Genomic DNA, 19869 nt, shown 5'->3' with positions numbered 1-19869 from the left:
AGCCCGCATGTTATACTTAGGGATGGCCTCCATCCGTGCTCTAGCGATGACCTCCACGGCCCGGCCAGGGAGAAACGTTGTCGACGCTTCAGCAACATCACTACCCCCACCCCCCTACTCGGTGGAGACTATCAGTCGGGAGTGGGGTAGCGTTCAGGTTTAACTTCGTCATTGTCCCCGCCGTCATCCTGTCTATAATATCTACTCTAGCGGCCGGACTAGCCATTACAGGCTCCTGAAGCGGCCTCAGTTCTGAGCTACTACTGGTGGAAGACTCAGAACCGGACTCGAAACTTGAACTACTATCAGACATGTAGTAAAAAGAAAGGCTGAGAAAAATACCAGGGAAAGTAGAGAGCTCCTAAAGATCCAAGCGCAAACTCCAAACACGAACTGCGAAGCCGAACTCGCAGAGCAAGAGAAGAGGAGCAGATAAAAGGTGAAAAGTGAAAAATGAGAGGTAAAAACCTCCTTTTATAACTTTTCAAAGGCGGTGGGGCATTAAATGCGAAGCACGCATCTCGAGGGTACTCAAATGACGCCACGTGTCCCTTATTAATGACGGACACATTCTCTCAAAACAAAAATGTGATTGAGCACGCGCGTACGAATACGCGTACCTCCACCTCCAAAACACTCCGGACTGGATCTTCGCACTCCGGACTGGATATAACGCGTTTCTACAAAACGACAAAAATCAGTCTGGCTCAAGCCGGACTGGACGCAAGACGACAAAAACCAGTCCGGCCCAAGCCGGACTGGATATAACGCGTTTCTACAAAACGACAAAAACCAGTCCGGCCCAAGCCGAACTGGACGCAAGAAGACAAAAACCAGTCCGGCCCAAACCGGACTGGACGCAAGACGACAAAAACCAGTCCGGCTTGGGCCGGACTGGATATAACGCGTTTCTACAAAACGACAAAAACCAGTCCGGCCCAAGTCGGACTGGACGCAAGAAGACAAAAACCAGTCCGGCTTGGGCCGGACTGGATACAACGCATTCAGCAAAACGACAAAAACCAGTCCGGTTGAAGTCGGACTCAATTCCAGCCGGACTCCGGACTGGACCTCCGGACTCAATTCCAGCCGGACTCCGGACTGGACCTCCGGACTCAACTCCAGCCGGACTCCGGACTTAATTCCGGCACCTGCCCGTCCAGATAATCGATCAACCACACTTTCCCAAGTCACTCAATGACTTGGAAAACTGGGGGGCAACTGATGGGGTGAAAAGCTCCAGCCTCTTACAGGCCGCCACCTGTCCCAGAGTAGGTAAGCTCCAGCCTCTTATAGGCCGCCACCTGTCCTGGAGTAGGTGAACTCCAGCCTCTTATAGGCCGCCACCTGTCCTGGAGTAGGTGAGCTCTAGCCTCTTACAGGTCACCACCTGTCCTGGAGTAGGTGAACTCCAGCCTCTCACAGGCCGCCATCTGTCCAGGACACCTGTCCTGGACACCTCACCAGGTTTTCCCCTATAAAAAGGGGTTCAAAGATTAAACCAACAGGTAATACGAAAAACCCTCTCTCCACCCAAAACTCTTAAGACTAGCTCTGCACTCCTGCTCATACTGACTTGAGTGTCGAAGGGCCTGTCCGGAGTAAAACCCGGGTTGGTCTTCTGACCTCGCTTGCCTTGTGCAGAACTCAGCCCTCACAGCAGGACTCAGCCACTTCGCTCCCCCCTTCACTCCGGTCCCGTAGGAGTCAGCTCCTCTGGTCTTCCAGCTCAGCTCTTACGTCACTGTCGTACCTGTTACCGATTTTCGGTCTAACAGTACCTATACTAATCATCTGTATCTTGTGGACGCGTGATAGCTCATGTCTAAGGTGCACCAATACACCCTCATAATCACTATCTTTCATTGGGTTTAGGTAATGTTAGATTCCGTAGGTAAAAGTTATATTAGGTAACTGAACTAAATTAGGATGAATTCTTTCAATCATTATCTTTAATTTTTTATATTTACCGTACCATTTGAGTGTTCTATATAAACACTCATTAGAGCTTAATTGAAAATTAATCAAAGATTAGTGGCAATCTTCATAATTATTGGGTAACAAAGGTGTGGCCCGGGGAAGAAAAGAGGATGAATATAATATTTCCCTTTTTTAAGGATCAATATTGTGGGCGAGCAAAACCATAGAACAATAGCCATTAGATTCCAAACCAAGATCATAAACCCCCAATATTCTTATTTATAATCTGTGAATCAAGGATAAATTGATGGCTTTAGACATTTCCGCTTTACATCAGTTTTACTCATAGGCCTAACTAAATATATGTAACCAATGGAAAGCCTATAATACAAAAGTTCTTACATTCTCACACTTGGGCAATCATATAAAATGGCATGTTTGCCTACCGTGATTCCCCCCCCCCCCCCCCCCCCCTACACACACACAAATATTAGCTCAAATGGTGAGGGAGCGTGGGAGGGTAATAGATGCAAGAGAATGAGCGTGGAGAGGGTAAGAAAAGTAGAAAAACAGGGAAAGAAAAAACTCCACCCAAAATATGAGCGATCGAGTTTTTCCATGTTTTTTAGCCACTTCACCCGCTACTTATCCGTGCCCTGTCAAGTCTCTCTTCCCTCCACTCGCCCTACCCCTCTCTCACCACTTGGAGAAATTAATATATCATGATAAAAAATTTAGGGATTTGCTAGAGTCCATCGTAGAAGGCATTTCACAGTGTCTGTTGCATGAGGAAGCAGCCACCTCAGATGAATTAAATGAGTAAGATAAAATCTGAGCATATGTGGTTGCTACCTCAAGCAACAGATGCTCCGCGAATTGCCTTCTGCGATGGACGCTAGCAACTCTAAAAAATTGTGGTTGCCAAGTACGGCCTAATTATATGACCAGAAACCTTGGAAACTTTTTTAGATTGGATTATCTATTGTGGTTGCCGAAAATTAATATGAATACCAACTTAGTATCATGATTAAGTTTAACGTCAAAAAGAGTTACAGTTGCACACTATTCACCTCAAATCACCTTATAAGGGGAGCGCATGTGCAATGCAGGGTGGTGAAAATATCATTGCCCTTAACAAATTCCTAATAACGAATTATAGAGATCAATACACATCTTAATCAGTGTCTGATCATTCTATGGTTACAAAGTTTAGCAATCTCATTCACATGAACCACTGTTAAATATGAACTGCGTAGTATAAAATTAGGGGAGTGATAAATCGACTCCCCATGTGTCTTTCTCTCTCCTCTAGGTTAGAGAGAGAAAGAGGAGAGAGATAGACACATGGGGAGTCGATTTATCACTGCCCTAAAATTAATGTACTCTGATTTTTACATTGAAGATTTGACGTAGGGGGGTCAAATAAATCGTATAATGACACAGGGGTCTAGCTATAGCCAAAATGACATAAGGGGGTCAAATTTGGTTTTCAAAATTTTCAATGACGAGAATGCCCTTGTGGCAGAAATAGGTGATATGACTTAAAAGTATTTCAGTTTCCCTCTCTTTCTCTTCCCTCTTCTCTCTTCCCTCTTCTCTCCTCCCGTCTGTGTTATTTTTTTTTCCGTCCTCTTCTCCGGCGATCTCTACGGCTCTGTTTGGTTCGTGAATCTCGGCGGGAAGGGGAAGGGGAAGTGAAAGGGGATTTGTGCAGAATGGCAATGAAAGGACCTTATGGGGGTGGGGTTTTGAAATAACGTTTGGTTGTAGGGATGCTTACTAGGATTTTGTTGGAACTAAATTCCCAAATGCCATTTGATTACAAGAATTTAGCGGAAGATATGCGACGAAGCAGTGTGTGGAGCCTCATCCGTCGTTTGAGAAGGCCATTCCTGTTGAAATTCTAATACAGAACTCGGTTTTGGGGGTTTGCCATTCGGTTCTCATTGGAGAGCCACGTGGGCCGACCGTATCCCGACATTGTTGTGGGTGTTTTGACCATCGGGTTTGAAAAACACAACCAAACGACGTGCCGGCATCTAAAATTCCCACGAAATTCTAATGAGATGCCTGATTTTTGACAACCAAACAGAGCCGTAGGCAATCTCTCCGGCGATCTCGACGAAGGTGAAGCACGTATGAAACCTGGAAAACAGTAAACCCTACCTGGTCTCAGTTTATTTTTCATGATTTGTCTTCGGTGTGAGTACGAAGTAGAGATGTAGTTTGTAGTCAGTTGAGAAATTTGTATTCTCACCTGTCATAGTAGAGATGTAGATGTAGTTTGTAGTCTCACCTCTCATACTAAAAGCTTTTGAACTACATTTATGCTTTTGAACTTTCCATGAATAAAAGCTTTCTTAACATCCATTTATTTTGAGCAACAAATTGTTGAAAAGATAAACATTAAAGAAATTGATGCTTTAACAATAGGAGTTGAGTGTATATTTAGAGAAAAAATAAACCATTTGTGGCAAACACACCGTTCTTACAGTTGGGGTACATGTTTCCAGATGGCATTCTTATACAATCACATATCTTTCTCCGTTGCCTTCACCCCCTTGTTATCTTTCATATTATTTTCTTTACTATCTGAAAGAAATAATTTGCAAAGATTTTATTTAAGAGAAATGTGGCAGTGTGATATGATAATACGCAAAGGGTGGTTGTGCTCCATAAGATATTGCTATTATTAGTATTTCAAAACTCATGCTATCCCATTTAGCTTTGGTGTTAAATGTGAAAGTGCTTGCGAAAAGAAGACAGACATGAGTTTGAAGAGTGTAGGGATTGAATTTTTGAGGGCCCATAATCCCATCTCTAATACCATGCATAGCTCCCCTCTATTGCCCTTGAGAAGCCCCCCTTAGGTACTAATAACCCCTTCTTTGTAGCTGAAAACCCATGCCTTTCAACTTGAGCACCATCTTTGGATTTGCTGCACCCTCCAAGGGTACTTCTCCTACCCCATTTGAGGGCCCATAATCCCTTCTCTAATACCATCCATAGGTCCCCTCTATTGGCCTTGAGAAGCCCCCCATAGGTACTAATAACCCCTTCTTTGTAGCTGAAAACCCATGACTTTCAACTTGACGACCATCTTCTGGATTTGATGGACCCTCCAAGGATACTTCTTCTACCCCATTTGAGGGCCCATAATCCCTTCTCTAATACCATGCATAGCTCCCCTCTATTGCCCTTGAGAAGCCCCCCTTACGTACTAATAACCCCTTTTTTGTAGCTGAAAACCCATGACTTTCAACTTGACGACCATCTTCTGGATTTGATGGACCCTCCAAGGGTACTTCTTCTACCCCATTTGAGGGCCCATAATCCCTTCTCTAATACCATGCATAGCTCCCCTCTATTGCCCTTGAGAAGCCCCCCTTAGGTACTAATAACCCCCTTTTTTGTAGCTGAAAACCCATGACTTTCAACTTCAGGACTTTCTTCTGGATTTGATGGACCCTCCAAGGGTACTTCTTCTACCCCATTTGAGTGCCCATAATCCCTTCTCTAATACCATGCATTGCTCCCCTCGGTTGCCCTTGAGAAGCCCCCCTTAGGTACTAATAACCCCTTCGTTGTAGCTGAAAACCCATGCCTTTCACCTTGAGGACCTTCTTCTGGATTTGATGGACCCTCTGAGGGTACTTCTCCTACCCCATTTGAGTGCCCATAATCCCTTCTCTAATACCATCCATAGGTCCCCTCTATTGCCCTTGAGAAGCCCCCCTTACGTACTAATAACCCCTTTTTTGTAGCTGAAAACCCATGACTTTCATGGACCCCCCAAGGGTACTTCTTCTACCCCATTTGAGGGCCCATAATCCCTTCTCTAATACCATGCATAGCTCCCCTCTATTGCCCTTGAGAAGCCCCCCTTACGTACTAATAACCCCTTTTTTGTAGCTGAAAACCCATGACTTTCAACTTCAGGACTATCTTCTGGATTTGATGGACCCTCCAAGGGTACTTCTTCTACCCCATTTGAGTGCCCATAATCCCTTCTCTAATACCATGCATAGCTCCCCTCGGTTGCCCTTGAGAAGCCCCCCTTAGGTACTAATAACCCCTTTTTTGTAGCTGAAAACCCATGACTTTCAACTTCAGGACTTTCTTCTGGATTTGATGGACCCTCCAAGGGTACTTCTTCTACCCCATTTGAGGGCCCATAATCCCTTCTCTAATACCATGCATAGCTCCCCTCTATTTCCCTTGAGAAGCCCCCCTTACGTACTAATAACCCCTTTTTTGTAGCTGAAAACCCATGACTTTCAACTTGACGACCATCTTCTGGATTTGATGGACCCTCCAAGGGTACTTCTTCTAACCCATTTGAGGGCCCATAATCCCTTCTCTAATACCATGCATAGCTCCCCTCTATTGCCCTTGAGAAGCCCCCCTTAGGTACTAATAACCCCCTTTTTTGTAGCTGAAAACCCATGACTTTCAACTTCAGGACTTTCTTCTGGATTTGATGGACCCTCTAAGGGTACTTCTTCTACCCCATTTGAGTGCCCATAATCCCTTCTCTAATACCATGCATAGCTCCCCTCGGTTGCCCTTGAGAAGCCCCCCTTAGGTACTAATAACCCCTTCTTTGTAGCTGGAAACCCATGCCTTTGACCTTGAGGACCTTCTTCTGGATTTGATGGACCCTCTGAGGGTACTTCTCCTACCCCATTTGAGTGCCCATAATCCCTTCTCTAATACCATCCATAGGTCCCCTCTATTGCCCTTGAGAAGCCCCCCTTACGTACTAATAACCCCTTTTTTGTAGCTGAAAACCCATGACTTTCAACTTCTGGACCATCTTATGGATTTGATGGACCCTCCAAGGGTACTTCTTCTACCCCATTTGAGGGCCCATAATCCCTTCTCTAATACCATGCATAGCTCCCCTCTATTGCCCTTGAGAAGCCCCCTTAGGTACTAATAACCCCCTTTTTTGTAGCTGAAAACCCATGACTTTCAACTTCAGGACTTTCTTCTGGATTTGATGGACCCTCCAAGGGTACTTCTTCTACCCCATTTGAGTGCCCATAATCCCTTCTCTAATACCATGCATAGCTCCCCTCGGTTGCCCTTGAGAAGCCCCCCTTAGGTACTAATAACCCCTTCTTTGTAGCTGAAAACCCATGCCTTTCACCTTGAGGACCTTCTTCTGGATTTGATGGACCCTCTGAGGGTACTTCTCCTACCCCATTTGAGTGCCCATAATCCCTTCTCTAATACCATCCATAGGTCCCCTCTATTGCCCTTGAGAAGCCCCCCTTACGTACTAATAACCCCTTTTTTGTAGCTGAAAACCCATGACTTTCAACTTCAGGACCATCTTATGGATTTGATGGACCCTCCAAGGGTACTTCTTCTACCCCATTTGAGGGCCCATAATCCCTTCTCTAATACCATGCATAGCTCCCCTCTATTGCCCTTGAGAAGCCCCCCTTAGGTACTAATAACCCCTTCTTTGTAGCTGAAAACCCATGCCTTTCACCTTGAGGACCTTCTTCTGGATTTGATGGACCCTCCGAGGGTACTTCTCCTATCCCATTTGAGGGCCCATAATCCCTTTTGCTGTAATTTAATTAAGAAAATATTATATCCTTGCCAGATGTAACATGTTAAACTAATTTCTCGTAGATTTCATCTTTAAACTAGATTTCGTACTGTGACCTGTGTACTTGAAATGCAATGTTCACTTATGTTAAATTATTTCCATGCTTCAGTCTGGTATTAAATGTACTGAGAATCAAAATATGTTATCATCTTCTTCTCATGTTTAAGTCTTAACCATATCATATACTCCTTTTGCAGACAAGTTTTCAGTCAGGAAGGTCATATTTTCTTCTTTCAACGTGTGCCTCCGAAGGTTTTGCTTATGTCGGCCTCTACTTATTCGCCTTGAGAAGCCCTCTTTACGTACTGCTTCTTATCATATCTTGTCTGCCCTTTGGAGGTCTTCGTAAACTGGCACGCACAATGCTTTCTCTGCTGTTACACTATGATGGCATACTGAAGGATGAAGTTAATTGGGAATATGTTGGTGGGAGTAAGAAATTGTTATTGGTAAGTCCCCGAATGAATCTTAAAGAATTGGAGGCTCTAATCCATAGTCGAATTGGGAGTATTGGAGGAGGGGTGTCACTATCCATCAAATGTCGATATGTTGTTGATCCATATATAAGCACTCTAATCGACGTCGATAGCGATGAAATCTTCCAATCGTTGGTTAAGGTGCTTGAGAAAGATAATTTCAACTCTGTGATGCTATACATAACAAAAATTGACAATGGCCTAAATTCATCTTATTCTTCAATTCTGCCCACAAACAATGTCATACCTTCTACTTCCTTTTCACCTCGAAATCCCTCTCATAACCTGCCCATACGTTTGACTTCTGTACCACCGATTCCCTCTCAAAATCCCTCTCATAATGCATGCATACCTCCTACTTCCGTTCCACCGATTCCACACCTAAGATATCCATCGGAACGAGTAACTGTCACTCCCGACTCTCGTTTTGAAGTAGACATAGAAAGAGAATATGAAACAGAATTGGGTAATACAAGCATAGGAGGTGACTCGGCACAATTTAGTTCAAGGTATGTCTTGTACAATTTTATTTATATTGAAGTACTCAATCTACTATCCTAATTTTATATTGTTGAACTGTGTAGGGTACGAGTTGGCCTAAATGAAAACTTCTCGGACGATATGTATGAGAACCCTACCTCCGAAGATATCATTGTCCCCGGGAATGATGCAGATGTGCCGTTGGAGCATATTAACGTTTTGGAGGATGATTTTCATGTCTTCGGTTGTGATTTCGAAGAATTTAGAACTGAAGATGACAATGATGATGATCCTGCAGAGGATGATGATGAGGATGATGACGAGGCTGAGGTTCAGGATGAGGAGGGTGATGAGGCCGCCCATGATCCTGAAAATTATAATGAAAATGAAAATCAGAACGAAGATTCTGGTGAAAATCTTAGGCCAACAGAAGTGGCTCCCCCTACCGCCAATGGTTGGCCATTTCTACCTGCTGGCACAAGTCGGCCACTGGAAGTAGACGACATGTATGTTGGGGCTGATGAGGTAGATGCAGATAATCTTCAGTTCGATGAGTTAACTGTTGGGGCTATGTATCCAAATATGAAGCAGTTCAAGAAGGCCGTTAAGGAGTATGCAATTCGGCAGCGATTCATGTTCAAGAAGTCACGGTCAACTCCCAAGAAGTATGCCGTTGTATGCAAAGAACCAGGTTGCAAGTGGCGTATATCAGGCATTAGCCGTATGACTTATGTGTTAGTGAAGAAGTTTGTGAGCGACCATACGTGTACATCTCACTTAAAGGGCAATGATAATCATCTAGCTACATCCCCATGGGTTGCCGAGACATGCTTACCCCTATTTGACCGTCCAGAAGATGTGGGGACAAGGATCATAAGACAGTACATGAAGTCGCACTGGGGTATAACCATGACCTACCGTAGAGCACACCTTGCGATGAACATCATCCTTGAAATAAAGTGTGGAAATGTGGAGGACTCGTACCGCTTGCTCCCTGCACTGATAGTTGAGATGATGAGAACAAACCCGGGCACCTACATGCGTGTTTTTCGAGCGAGAGATCTACGTCCAGGGGGAGATGATAAATTTGCTCGCTTATTCTGGGCATTTGGTCCCAGCATACGTTCTTTCCAACGAACACTCAGATCGATAGTTTTGGTCGATGGGACGCATCTACGTGGAAAGTATCTTGGAATCTTATTGATCGCAGTTGGGGTAGACGGGAACAACGGCTTAGTTCCATTAGCTTTTGGTGTTGTCGAGACTGAGAACGAAGATAGCTGGTGCTGGTTCCTCTATTTGGTGAAGCGGCACGTATTGCCTGAGGGGATAGGCGCATTGACCCTGTGCTCCGATCGACAAAAGGGGTTGATGCAAGCAGTGCCTAAAGTAATGCCTATTGCAAACCATAGCTACTGCATGCGTCACCTCGCCGCCAATCTGTACACCGACTTCAAAGACCCTTTACTTAAGAAATTGTTCTGGAGAGCTGCTAGGGCTTTGAGAGAGAGTGTTTTCATAGACACAATGGAAAAAATTAAGGCGAGGAATGAAAATGCACACAACTGGATAGCCGCTATTCCGAAGGAAAACTGGGCTAGTTTCTACTTCAAGGGGGAAAGATATGATGTGTTGACCACCAATAGATCGGAGTGTTACAATGCAGTGCTAAAGGATGCCAGAAAATTGCCGATTGCAGCTGCGGTGGAGCTGACTCGTTTTAAGAGCTCCGAATACATACAGAAACGTCAAGCGATGGGCCTTCAATGGGAAACAAAGTGCACGCATTATGCAGAAAAACATTTGGGACTGGCCAGGGAACAGGGTCGCGGATATACTGCTTATCGAGTAGGTGTGCATGAATTTGAAGTAAGGTCCCGTGATCATCATGATGTCGTAAACTTGCTGCAACAAACCTGTACATGTCGTGAGTTCCAAACGCTTGGGCTTCCGTGCGGACATGCCATGGCAGCCATTGCCATCACAGATTTTGATGAGTACGATTATTGCCATAAATGGTTTCGTATACAGATGTATCGGGAAACGTACTGTGAGGTGCTTCACCCTACAGTAGATCGCACTCAATGGGAACTGCCTCCAGAACCTCTGCAGACTGTATTACCTCCAATAGCGAAAAGACCACCTGGACGGCCGCGAACGAGAAGAACTGACCGCGAATTGCAGAGTAGAGTGCATCGCAAATGTACGATCTGTGGAAAACTAGGCCACAACAAAAGGACTTGCAGAGAACCTCCCATGGAGAGACAACTCCCTGATGAATCTTCCATTGGACCCTCTGCCCCCGTTTTCAATAGGTACATGATACGTAATATATTGAGGTCAATAAGTAGTATAGAACATCCCCGATTCCATACTTATTCGGTGTGGTGGTGGTGTTGTAGGTCGGGTGTACCTTGTGCAGCTCCTTTTTTCACGTAATTATTCCGCGGAGAATGCATTGGAGGCTCTAGTTGGATGAAGGAGGAGAAGTGGATTAATTGAAAGTGTGCACAGTAATTAGTTGCTGTATATAATAATTTTTTGAGGTATAGTGGTGTGCATAGTTGAAGGCTGGCAAGTTTTCTGAGGAGAACCCAATTTTTTGAAGGTGGAATATTCTATTTTTTGGACCCTACTGTAATTAATGGTATACTGTAATTAGTGGTGTGCATAGTTGAAGGCTGCCCAGTTTTATGAGGGAAACCCAATTTTCTGAAGGTGGAATACTCAATTTTTTGTTATACTGTAATTAATGGTATACTGTAATTAGTGGTGTGCATAGTTGAAGGCTGCCCAGTTTTATGAGGGAAATCCAATTTTTTGAAGGTGGAATACTGTATTCTTTGTTATACTGTAATTAATGGTATACTGTAATTACTGGTATACTGTAATTTTTGGAGGGAAACCCTGTTTTCTTAAGGTGGAATGGGTTGTCATAGTTGAAGGCTGCCCAGTTTTCTGAAGCTCGAATGAGTTCTACCTTGCAAGCATTGTTAAAATAAGCTTTTCCCTGCTGGTAAGAAAATTCAAGAACTGGAAAATTAAATTGGTTGTATATATATGACCTTTTTGTTCATTTTGCAAAAAGTTTGTCATTTTGCAAAAAAGTTTGCAAAAAGCTTTTCCCTGCTGGTAAGAAAGGGCGCAATAAAGTTTATCATTTTGCAACCTTTATTTATTGACCTTTTTGTTCGTTTCATGGGCATTGATGTCCCAAAAAAATGGAGCATAGAGCTTTACTCCCCCTTAATATATGCATATTATTATGACTTGGGAGCTCAAATATTCTCCCCCTTTTGTCATCACCAAAAAAGGTGGAACAAAAGGAAAGAGAGTAGGTGTGAGCCAATGAAAGTGCGTACAACCACTCAAAGGACATAGCATCCACGACACATCATAACAGTGACAGAATTATATAAAACGGAATACATCCCAAAAAGATCCAACTTACTATCCAAGCAACTACCTAAATATGATCCATACAACCAACTGATAATCCAAACACTATAGAAACATATAGATAAGGCTAATATAAAAAGAAATCTGAACAACACAGGATCCATCATCAGAGAACTAATGCTATCTACTGTTCCGAAGGAGGCGGTGGGTGATGAGAAGAACTGCCCGGCGCCTGGCCCCACTGACCACTGGAGATGTAGCGATAATAGGCGGCCCACTGGTCATCAAAGTGGGAAGTCATGGTGTGGAAGCGAGTCGAAATCGCAGAGTCGACATGGGTAGACAACTGCTGAAACTGAGAGGCCATGGATCGCTCAATGGCCTCCTGCATGTGAGCCAAATCCTGGCGAGTGCAGAACTGAGATGTATCTTCTGAAGGCTGAGGTGCCGGTGCAGGCTGGTCCTCGGCTTCATAGCCTCCTCCATCGTGAACATCGATGTCAATCGCTGCTTCATTAAGAGCCATGCGGTTAAATGTCGGAACATCAAACGGGGCAGTAGGAGTCATGGTCATCTCTCCATCCAAGGTGATGCCGAAGTGCCGGAAGACACGGGTGAGAATCATGCCATATGGCAAGGAAGATCGGTAGCGTTCAGGGGTCTGAAACATGAAGTGAAACATGATATATGGCAGACAAAGCTGGCGGCCCTCTAGGATGTTGTAGATAATATATGCCTCTAAGGGTCTTACGGCTTCACGCATCCCACCACGAGGTATGAAGATGTGGTACATGAAGTTATGGAGCACGCGCGCAACCGGAATGAGGTCGGCAGATTGTACGGGCATATTAGGGTGGTAGCGCCGTGTTATCCGCCCATAGACAGTGTCATGATCAATATCATCAAGTTCATGCGTCCCATCGTCCGGCCAAAAATAGTGTAAGAGGCCGTCATGGCTAATCCCAAATACTGTGGCAAAAGTCTGATAGGTGAGTTTGATGATAGTTTTCTTCACCTTAGATTCGATTTTGAAGAAGGAAGGGGAAATGGTGAGATTGGCATAGAAGAGACGCACCAATCGAGGGTAAACGGGTTCGTTAATGTGAAGGATGGGTGTCCAATGAAGAGCATCAAATTTGGCCTTTAAATCAAAATTTTCAAGGACAGGGGGATCAATGTACCTACCGGTGAGGACGCGCCTAGTGCCGACGTCGTCCTAGAGTTTCTTCGCCTTATCCCCAGTGAAATAGGACTTGGCCACAACCTCGGCAGCCACAGCCTTGGCCTTGGACTTCTTCCGTGAAGGCCCTTCTTCGTCGGGAACTTCTTCACGAACGTATTCGGGGTCTTCAACTTGGGAGAAGCCTCCGATGTTGAGATTTTTGGTTTTAGGAGGCATGGTGACAGGAAATATGGATGGAGACAAAAGTGATATGTAAAGTAGAAGAGAAATAGCCCTAAAATGGAGGCCAAAAAGAGAAATAGAGAAGGGAAGAAAGAAAAAACGAAAAAGGGGTGAAATGCTAGGGTTTTAGGAAGAAGAGAGGGATTTGGAAGGGAGAAGAGGGTTTTGGAGGAAGATGTAGGGAGAAAATGACGGAACGAAAGAAAAAGTGGACTTACGGTTTCAAGAGAAGTGGTTTAGGTATAGGGAAAGAAGAGAAGAAAAGTAAAGTAAAAAAAAGGAACCGGGTCCAGGGTTATGAAGCTCCTGGGCCGATTCTCGGAGTTCCGAGACACTGTGTCGGAGTTCCGAGACACTGTGTCGGAGTTCCGAGAACAAAAGGAAATTTTTTTTTTCCATTGCCCGAATCTCGGAGTTCCGAGAATTACTCTCGGAACTCCGACAATTTCCGGTTTCTTGTATATGCTACTGGAACGAATCTCGGACTTCCGAGAAATGTTCTCGGAGCTCCGAGAATATACAGGTTTTTTGGATATGCTACTGGAAGGAATCTCGGAGTTCCGAGAAATGTTCTCGGAGCTCCGAGAATATACAGGTTTTTTTTTAGGCTACTGGAACGAATCTCGGAGTTCCGAGAAAATTTCTCGGAGCTCCGAGAATATACAGGTTTTTTTTTAGTCTACTGGTACGAATCTCGGAGTTCCGAGAAAATTTCTCGGAGCTCCGAGAATAGACGGTTGTTTTCACATTATACTGGACCGAATCTCGGAGTTCCGAGACATTGTCTCGGAATTCCGAGAATCCTTGGAGGTTCCACTTTAGGATCTGCTAACCCATTTATTTTATATTTTTATTTTGTATGAATTGTCTTTTGCTACACAAACTATTGAAATTGTGGCCCATCAAATGGGGGTGTGGGGTGGAAAGTCCATTTGGAAAGAAGAGGGTGGGTGTTGTAAGAAATTAAGTGTGCAATTTATGAACAACTTTGAGGAAGAATTTTTTTCTTCCCAACAGTTCAACCAACCAAACAAAACCGGAAAAGCACAAAAAACAGGGGTCCCATTGCCAACTATGACGATGAAAATATAGAGAGAATAACCACAATTACAAATAAATCATATTTCCATCCAATAGAAATATAAATTCCCCCAAAACTTTATGAACAAATATTTGATGATTTTCAAAGACCTTTACCATATTTCGCAATGAACCCAATGCCACAACCACCATCACTTCACAGAACTTGATTTTTCATTACAAATACATAGTTGTCAGTATGCTGAGATACAAACAAACCCTCCCTCTGTGTCTCTACACCCTGCTTTCTGTCCTACACATATGCGCCCAACAAATAAATGTAGCCCATTTTACCCCATTTTGCTTACAAATACACAGAAAACTTCACTGGAAAGACCATCAATGTCCACCATGTTTACAACATCCATCAGAACTTGAAGAGAGGTTCTTCATTTTTCAGTCATATATCCCCCTTAAGGAAATCACCACAGTCCCCAAACTCTCCGCGCAAGAATCTTTCGCAGAGCTGCAGCCGATAAGCGGGAATGTCAGACTTGCTGAAAGTAAATGGATCATTTGCATACAGATGGTCGATCGCTTTAAGCACGAACAAACCACAGTCGAACCTGCATAACAACAGTTGTATTGAGCGAATCAAAATCATAGCCTAGAAAAATAAACATTTAAATATACTAATATACTGACCCATTGGCCTGTTGTGGGAAATTTTCCATCTGCGCATATTGAAAGTGGTCTATATCACAGCCCCTTTCCTTTAAGTACTCCTTCAACAACACAACCTGCAAGTGGTTAACATTGACAGGTTTAGGAAACATAAGTGTTATACGTATAGATTTATAAGTAGGAAAACATTAAAGATGCTAACCCACTTACGGTCAATCCTGCTCTTTCCTGGAACTCTATTCCTTTACAGGAATTGCATTCGTGGAAGATTTTGTTGACCATATCGACAATGAGGAGAACCCAATGGTTGTCTTCACATAATGGTAATAGTACCATTTTTACTGCTTCGAGGTGGTGGTTTATAAGTCTACTGTGCAGAGCGTCCTTCGCTGTCCTCCACTTTTCTACCCTCTGGACCTCAGTGACTTCGGTCCCTACTGCAGTAAGAGTTCCCTATAAAAAAAAGGAATTCAATGGGATACTACAGATAAAATCTTATGTAAACCTCAATGTGGGATGATAGAAATAACACTTACATGTACCACCGATGGAACGAAGACAATTCCCCCCATTGTAGGATCTGCTAACCCATCGTCGTTGGAGGACTGCACGTGCTTCCCATATATATCGACAATCTTCAAGGAAGAGAAGTAAATGTCAGATGTACATTATTCCCTACAGTAATGTAGAAATTAATGATAAAAAATGACACTTACAGTGCCAGTCAGGTATTGTCTGACATTCCATAGATGTTGTAGGTCTTCAGCTATTAGGTGTACATCATCCGTTTCCATGAGGATATCACTGCAAAATTGTATTAAATTGTTAGTTAATAATTTTCAATTCTGATCAACTTAAATCATGGTATAATATAATTCACATCTACTTGCCTTTTATCATGCTTTAGAAGTCTCTCTATCAGAGCTGTTCTCCTTCCCTTACGCATCTTCCCGTCATCCCCTTTCTTCTTGGGCGGTGGTTTAGGTATGTTGGGGTCCTCCCCCTGTTTCTTCCCTTCCTTCTGCCTCCTCTTTCGGGTCTTCCCTGAATAGTAGGGGCTTTTTCTGGCTCTCCCAGGTTTCCTACTCCTTCCATCCATCTTCACACCCCTCACAATGCTCCCTAATTCGGAATCCACCATCTCATCCCTTACACCACTCACTTTCATCTCAACTTCAGTAGATGGTGCCTCTTCCTTGGTCACCTCCATTTCGAACAATCGTTGTAAAGGGTTAAGGATCACCCCGTCTGTGGTGCCGAATATTTCTTCATGTGACTTGGGTTTCTGAGCCGATACATCTATTAGGGTGGCGGCTGCATCCATGTCACATCCAAGGTCAGCTAAATCCGTCCAATCCTCGCACAGCTGCGAAGAGAATCGTGCACCTTGAGATGCATTTTCGCCCTTCCTCTCCTCCTCAACCCCCTCCATTCTTCCCCCAGTCCCTTCATTTGTTCTCCGCATACGCTCCCATCCTTTTTTCAAATCCTCCTCTTTCTTTCTGACATCTTCCTCTCTTTTTCCAACATCTTCCTCTCTTTTTCTTATTTCTTCCCATGCTGCTGTAATCATCTGCCACTGTCTATCAATTACATCTCCCTCTCTCGCCAAAACTTTTATATGCTTCGACTCATCTTCACTACTTCCTTTCTCCATTTCACTTTCTACTCCCAAAACTATCCCCTCGGATTCCAACTGTTCCTTATCGACTTCCATTGTCTCATCAACATCCTAATGTTTAAACATGACAGTCAATGATCAAATTTAAAAAATCAATAAGTAAAATAAAATAACGTACGCAACATAGTCATGCTCGACTGCATTACCTCATCCTGTAGGTACTGTGACTTCTCTAACAGAGATACTTTCAATGTCACCACCACCTGAATTTTTGGAAAATATAGTCAGTTATCAAGATACTAGTATTGATATATACGTTAACAAATTTTTCATATCTCACCTCCGATTTCTTTATCTGCTTCTGCTCCACTAATCGATATGTCTTTGATTCGTTTGCTTTCCAGTCCCATTTAAGGACACGTGGACGAGCAGTTGGATTGGTGGGAATCCAAAATGTGGTATGCTCGTATAACCATACCTGCATACATACGAAACACCATGTTAATCAAACTATAAACAGCACGGTTAGAATATTAAATGTCATGAGTCCAAATTACCTGAATTACCAACGAGCAGCCACCAAGGTACCTGCCACCCTTGCTGACTCTGTCTAGGTAATCTACGAGCCAGTCATACACTGCCATCGCCCAGTTATAGTTGCCAATGTTTCCTATGTCGTCGATGTAGGGCCAGAAGAGCTCGTCAGCTCGATGTGCGCTTTTTGGGAAAAGGACAGAGGCAAAAAGATGCAGGAGAACATATTTCACTGTCTTCTCTATCGAAACTTTATTGCGTTCTCTAACTAATGCTGTAATTTCATTCTCAATAACCGATGCCTTGACGTTGGCCTCTGGAAATGGCCAGCCAGGCACTTTAGGTTGCGGTTTTGTCCTGTCGAATGACAGAACCCTCACCACGTCCATTCGCTCTCCAGTAAGTGGCAGTCCTAATGCCAATGCCACATCTCTTGGAAGGAAGGGGACATTTATACTCCCTAACGTGAACGTGTTAGTGCCGGGAGTCCACTTATCGTGGATAGCTCTTATGAGAGGCTTGTGCATGATAATGTCCTCCATGCCAAACAGATGTCGGAAAGGAGTCTTTTCTATGGCATGAAAATGGACTGGCTTGAACTTTATCCTGTCCATTGCCGATTTGAAAGAAGCTGGAGAACATCGTGCTGGGACGTATGGAGCCTGCAAAACAAATTACATCGCCAAAATATATGTCGTAAATGAATTAACATACTATCATTGATACAATTAACAACATACACACTTACATCTGTTCCTCTCTTCTTCACAGCTGCAGTTTTCGTCTCCTCCCCTTCTAAACTCCTTTCTGTCCTTCTTGGAGGCTTTGTTACTTTCACTCTATCACTTTTTCGCATCACCATCTTTCAAGGCTTTGAATGGCTCCTGACCGGATAAAAACTGTATAACAATGAACAACCAAATCTAAATCACCGAGATCAATTCATAACCCAAAAACTCAGTTATATTGACAATCATTAAAAATCTCGTCCTCATCATCTCTAAAATAAATTACCAAGAAAATCAATAAAATCCAACCCATAGCATAAACTCATATTCCCAATCAGTACTATTATGAAGAAAAGCTACCAAGCAAACCAACAATTATTACAATTCTCATACTTACCTGAAAATATGTATCATGTCTGTAACCTCTAAGGTCTGGCTTCTTAGATATGAAGCAAAGCAAAGAAGAAATAAAAGAGCTAACCAATAAGTGCAACCATCAGTGTTCTATATGAATTTTCTGAAAGCACAACAACAAGGACAAACCCCCAAAACAGATTAGGAGGTCTGTTAAAATTCTCATCCACATGGGCATCAGGCGAGTATTAGCTCACATGCATTTAAAAAAAAACTTATAGCATCAGACCTTTTGAGAAACAAAGCAGATAAGCACTAGGTATTGGAATTCAATGACCACCATTGGACCAATAATTTAATAAATGAAATCGAAGATAAAACAAGTGAACCATGACTGCTTCAACAATGAACATGGGTCTCCACATGGTATTAAAGAAGGCCCATCAACTATAAACTGTGCCCTCTACATGGTATTGAAGAAGGTGTTTTTGAAAACCCATTTCTCCACTCCACATATTGTAAAAATAAAAGCCTAACATAAACAAATAGCAGACGACCATTTGCATTTATTTGACTCCGTAAGTGGAAATGTGGTACCTGATATGTACATAAAATGAAATCGCATTTCTCCATCCCAAAAATTAACGTACAAAATAAAACCTAGCATAAATGCAGAAGAAGGTCCTGAAGTTGAAAATCAACTCTATTTCAGCTACAAAGAAGGGGTTATTAGTACGTAAGGGGGGCTTCTCAAGGGCAACCGAGGGGAGCTATGCATGATATTAGAGAAGGGATTATGGGCACTCAATTGAGGTAGAAGAAGTACCCTTGGAGGGTCCACCAAATCCAGAAGAAAGTCCTGAAGTTGAAAGTCATGGGTTTTCAGCTACAAAAAAGGGGTTATTAGTACCTAAGGGGGGCTTCTCAAGGGCAACCGAGGGGAGCTATGGATAGTATTAGAGAAGGGATTATGGGCCCTCAAATGGGGTAGAAGAAGGACCTGAAGTTCAAAGGCATGGGTTTTCACCTACAAAAAAGGGGTTATTAGTACCTAAGGCAGACTTCTCAAGGGCAACAGTGGGGAGCTATGCATGGTATTAGAGAAGGGATTATGGGCCCTCAAATGGGGTAGAAGAAGTACCCTCGGAGGGTCCATCAAATCCAGAAGAAGGTCCTGAAGTTCAAAGGCATGGGTTTTCAGCTACAAAGAAGGGGTTATTAGTACCTAAGGGGGGCTTCTCAAGGCCAATAGAGGGGACCTATGGATGGTATTAGAGAAGGGATTATGGGCCCTCAAATGGGGTAGAAGAAGTACCCTCGGAGGGTCCATCAAATCCAGAAGAAGGTCCTGAAGTTCAAAGGCATGTGTTTTCAGCTACAAAGAAGGGGTTATTAGTACCTAAGGGGGACTTCTGAAGGGCAATAGAGGGGACTTATGGATGGTATTAGAGAAGGGATTATGGGCCCTCAAATGGGGTAGGAGAAGTACCCTCGGAGGGTCCATCAAATCCAGAAGAAGGTCCTCAAGGTGAAAGGCATGGGTTTTCAGCTACAAAGAAGGGGTTATTAGTACCTAAGGGGGGCTTCTCAAGGCCAACAAAGGGGACCTATGGATGGTATTAGAG

The 19869-nt window shown here is 43.5% G+C and overlaps 1 protein-coding gene across 1 annotated transcript; it reads right to left on the bottom strand.

The window, feature by feature from the left end:
* Positions 1-14411: 14411 nt before the first annotated feature.
* LOC143884742 (uncharacterized) lies at positions 14412-16284 on the bottom strand. Its single transcript, XM_077388501.1, has 6 exons — positions 15898-16284; positions 15724-15811; positions 15544-15642; positions 15218-15460; positions 15029-15123; positions 14412-14949 (listed from the first exon to the last, which is right to left on the bottom strand). Exons 1-6 carry the CDS (start codon positions 16215-16217, stop codon positions 14784-14786), a joined length of 1011 nt encoding a protein of 336 aa, XP_077244616.1. The 5' UTR covers positions 16218-16284; the 3' UTR covers positions 14412-14783.
* Between the last annotated feature and the right edge of the window lie 3585 nt (positions 16285-19869).

Source organism: Tasmannia lanceolata, unplaced genomic scaffold (genome assembly GCF_043159265.1).
Source record: "Tasmannia lanceolata isolate RefF3 unplaced genomic scaffold, GAP_Taslan_0.1 ptg000002l, whole genome shotgun sequence".
NCBI lineage: Eukaryota > Viridiplantae > Streptophyta > Magnoliopsida > Canellales > Winteraceae > Tasmannia > Tasmannia lanceolata.
Note: the sequence above shows the minus strand (reverse complement) of the source record. Positions and strands in the feature narration are given on the sequence as shown.

Excerpts from the sequence above, each read along its gene's own strand:
- LOC143884742 (XM_077388501.1), bottom strand. The coding sequence starts at position 16,217 with ATGGAGGTGACCAAGGAAGAGGCACCATCTACTGAAGTTGAGATGAAA. Across the intron at positions 15,124-15,217 it reads AGGAAAGAGCAGGATTGACC|GTTGTGTTGTTGAAGGAGTA; the intron begins GTAAGTGGGTTA and ends AACCACTTGCAG. Across the intron at positions 14,950-15,028 it reads TTCCCACAACAGGCCAATGG|GTTCGACTGTGGTTTGTTCG; the intron begins GTCAGTATATTA and ends GTTGTTATGCAG.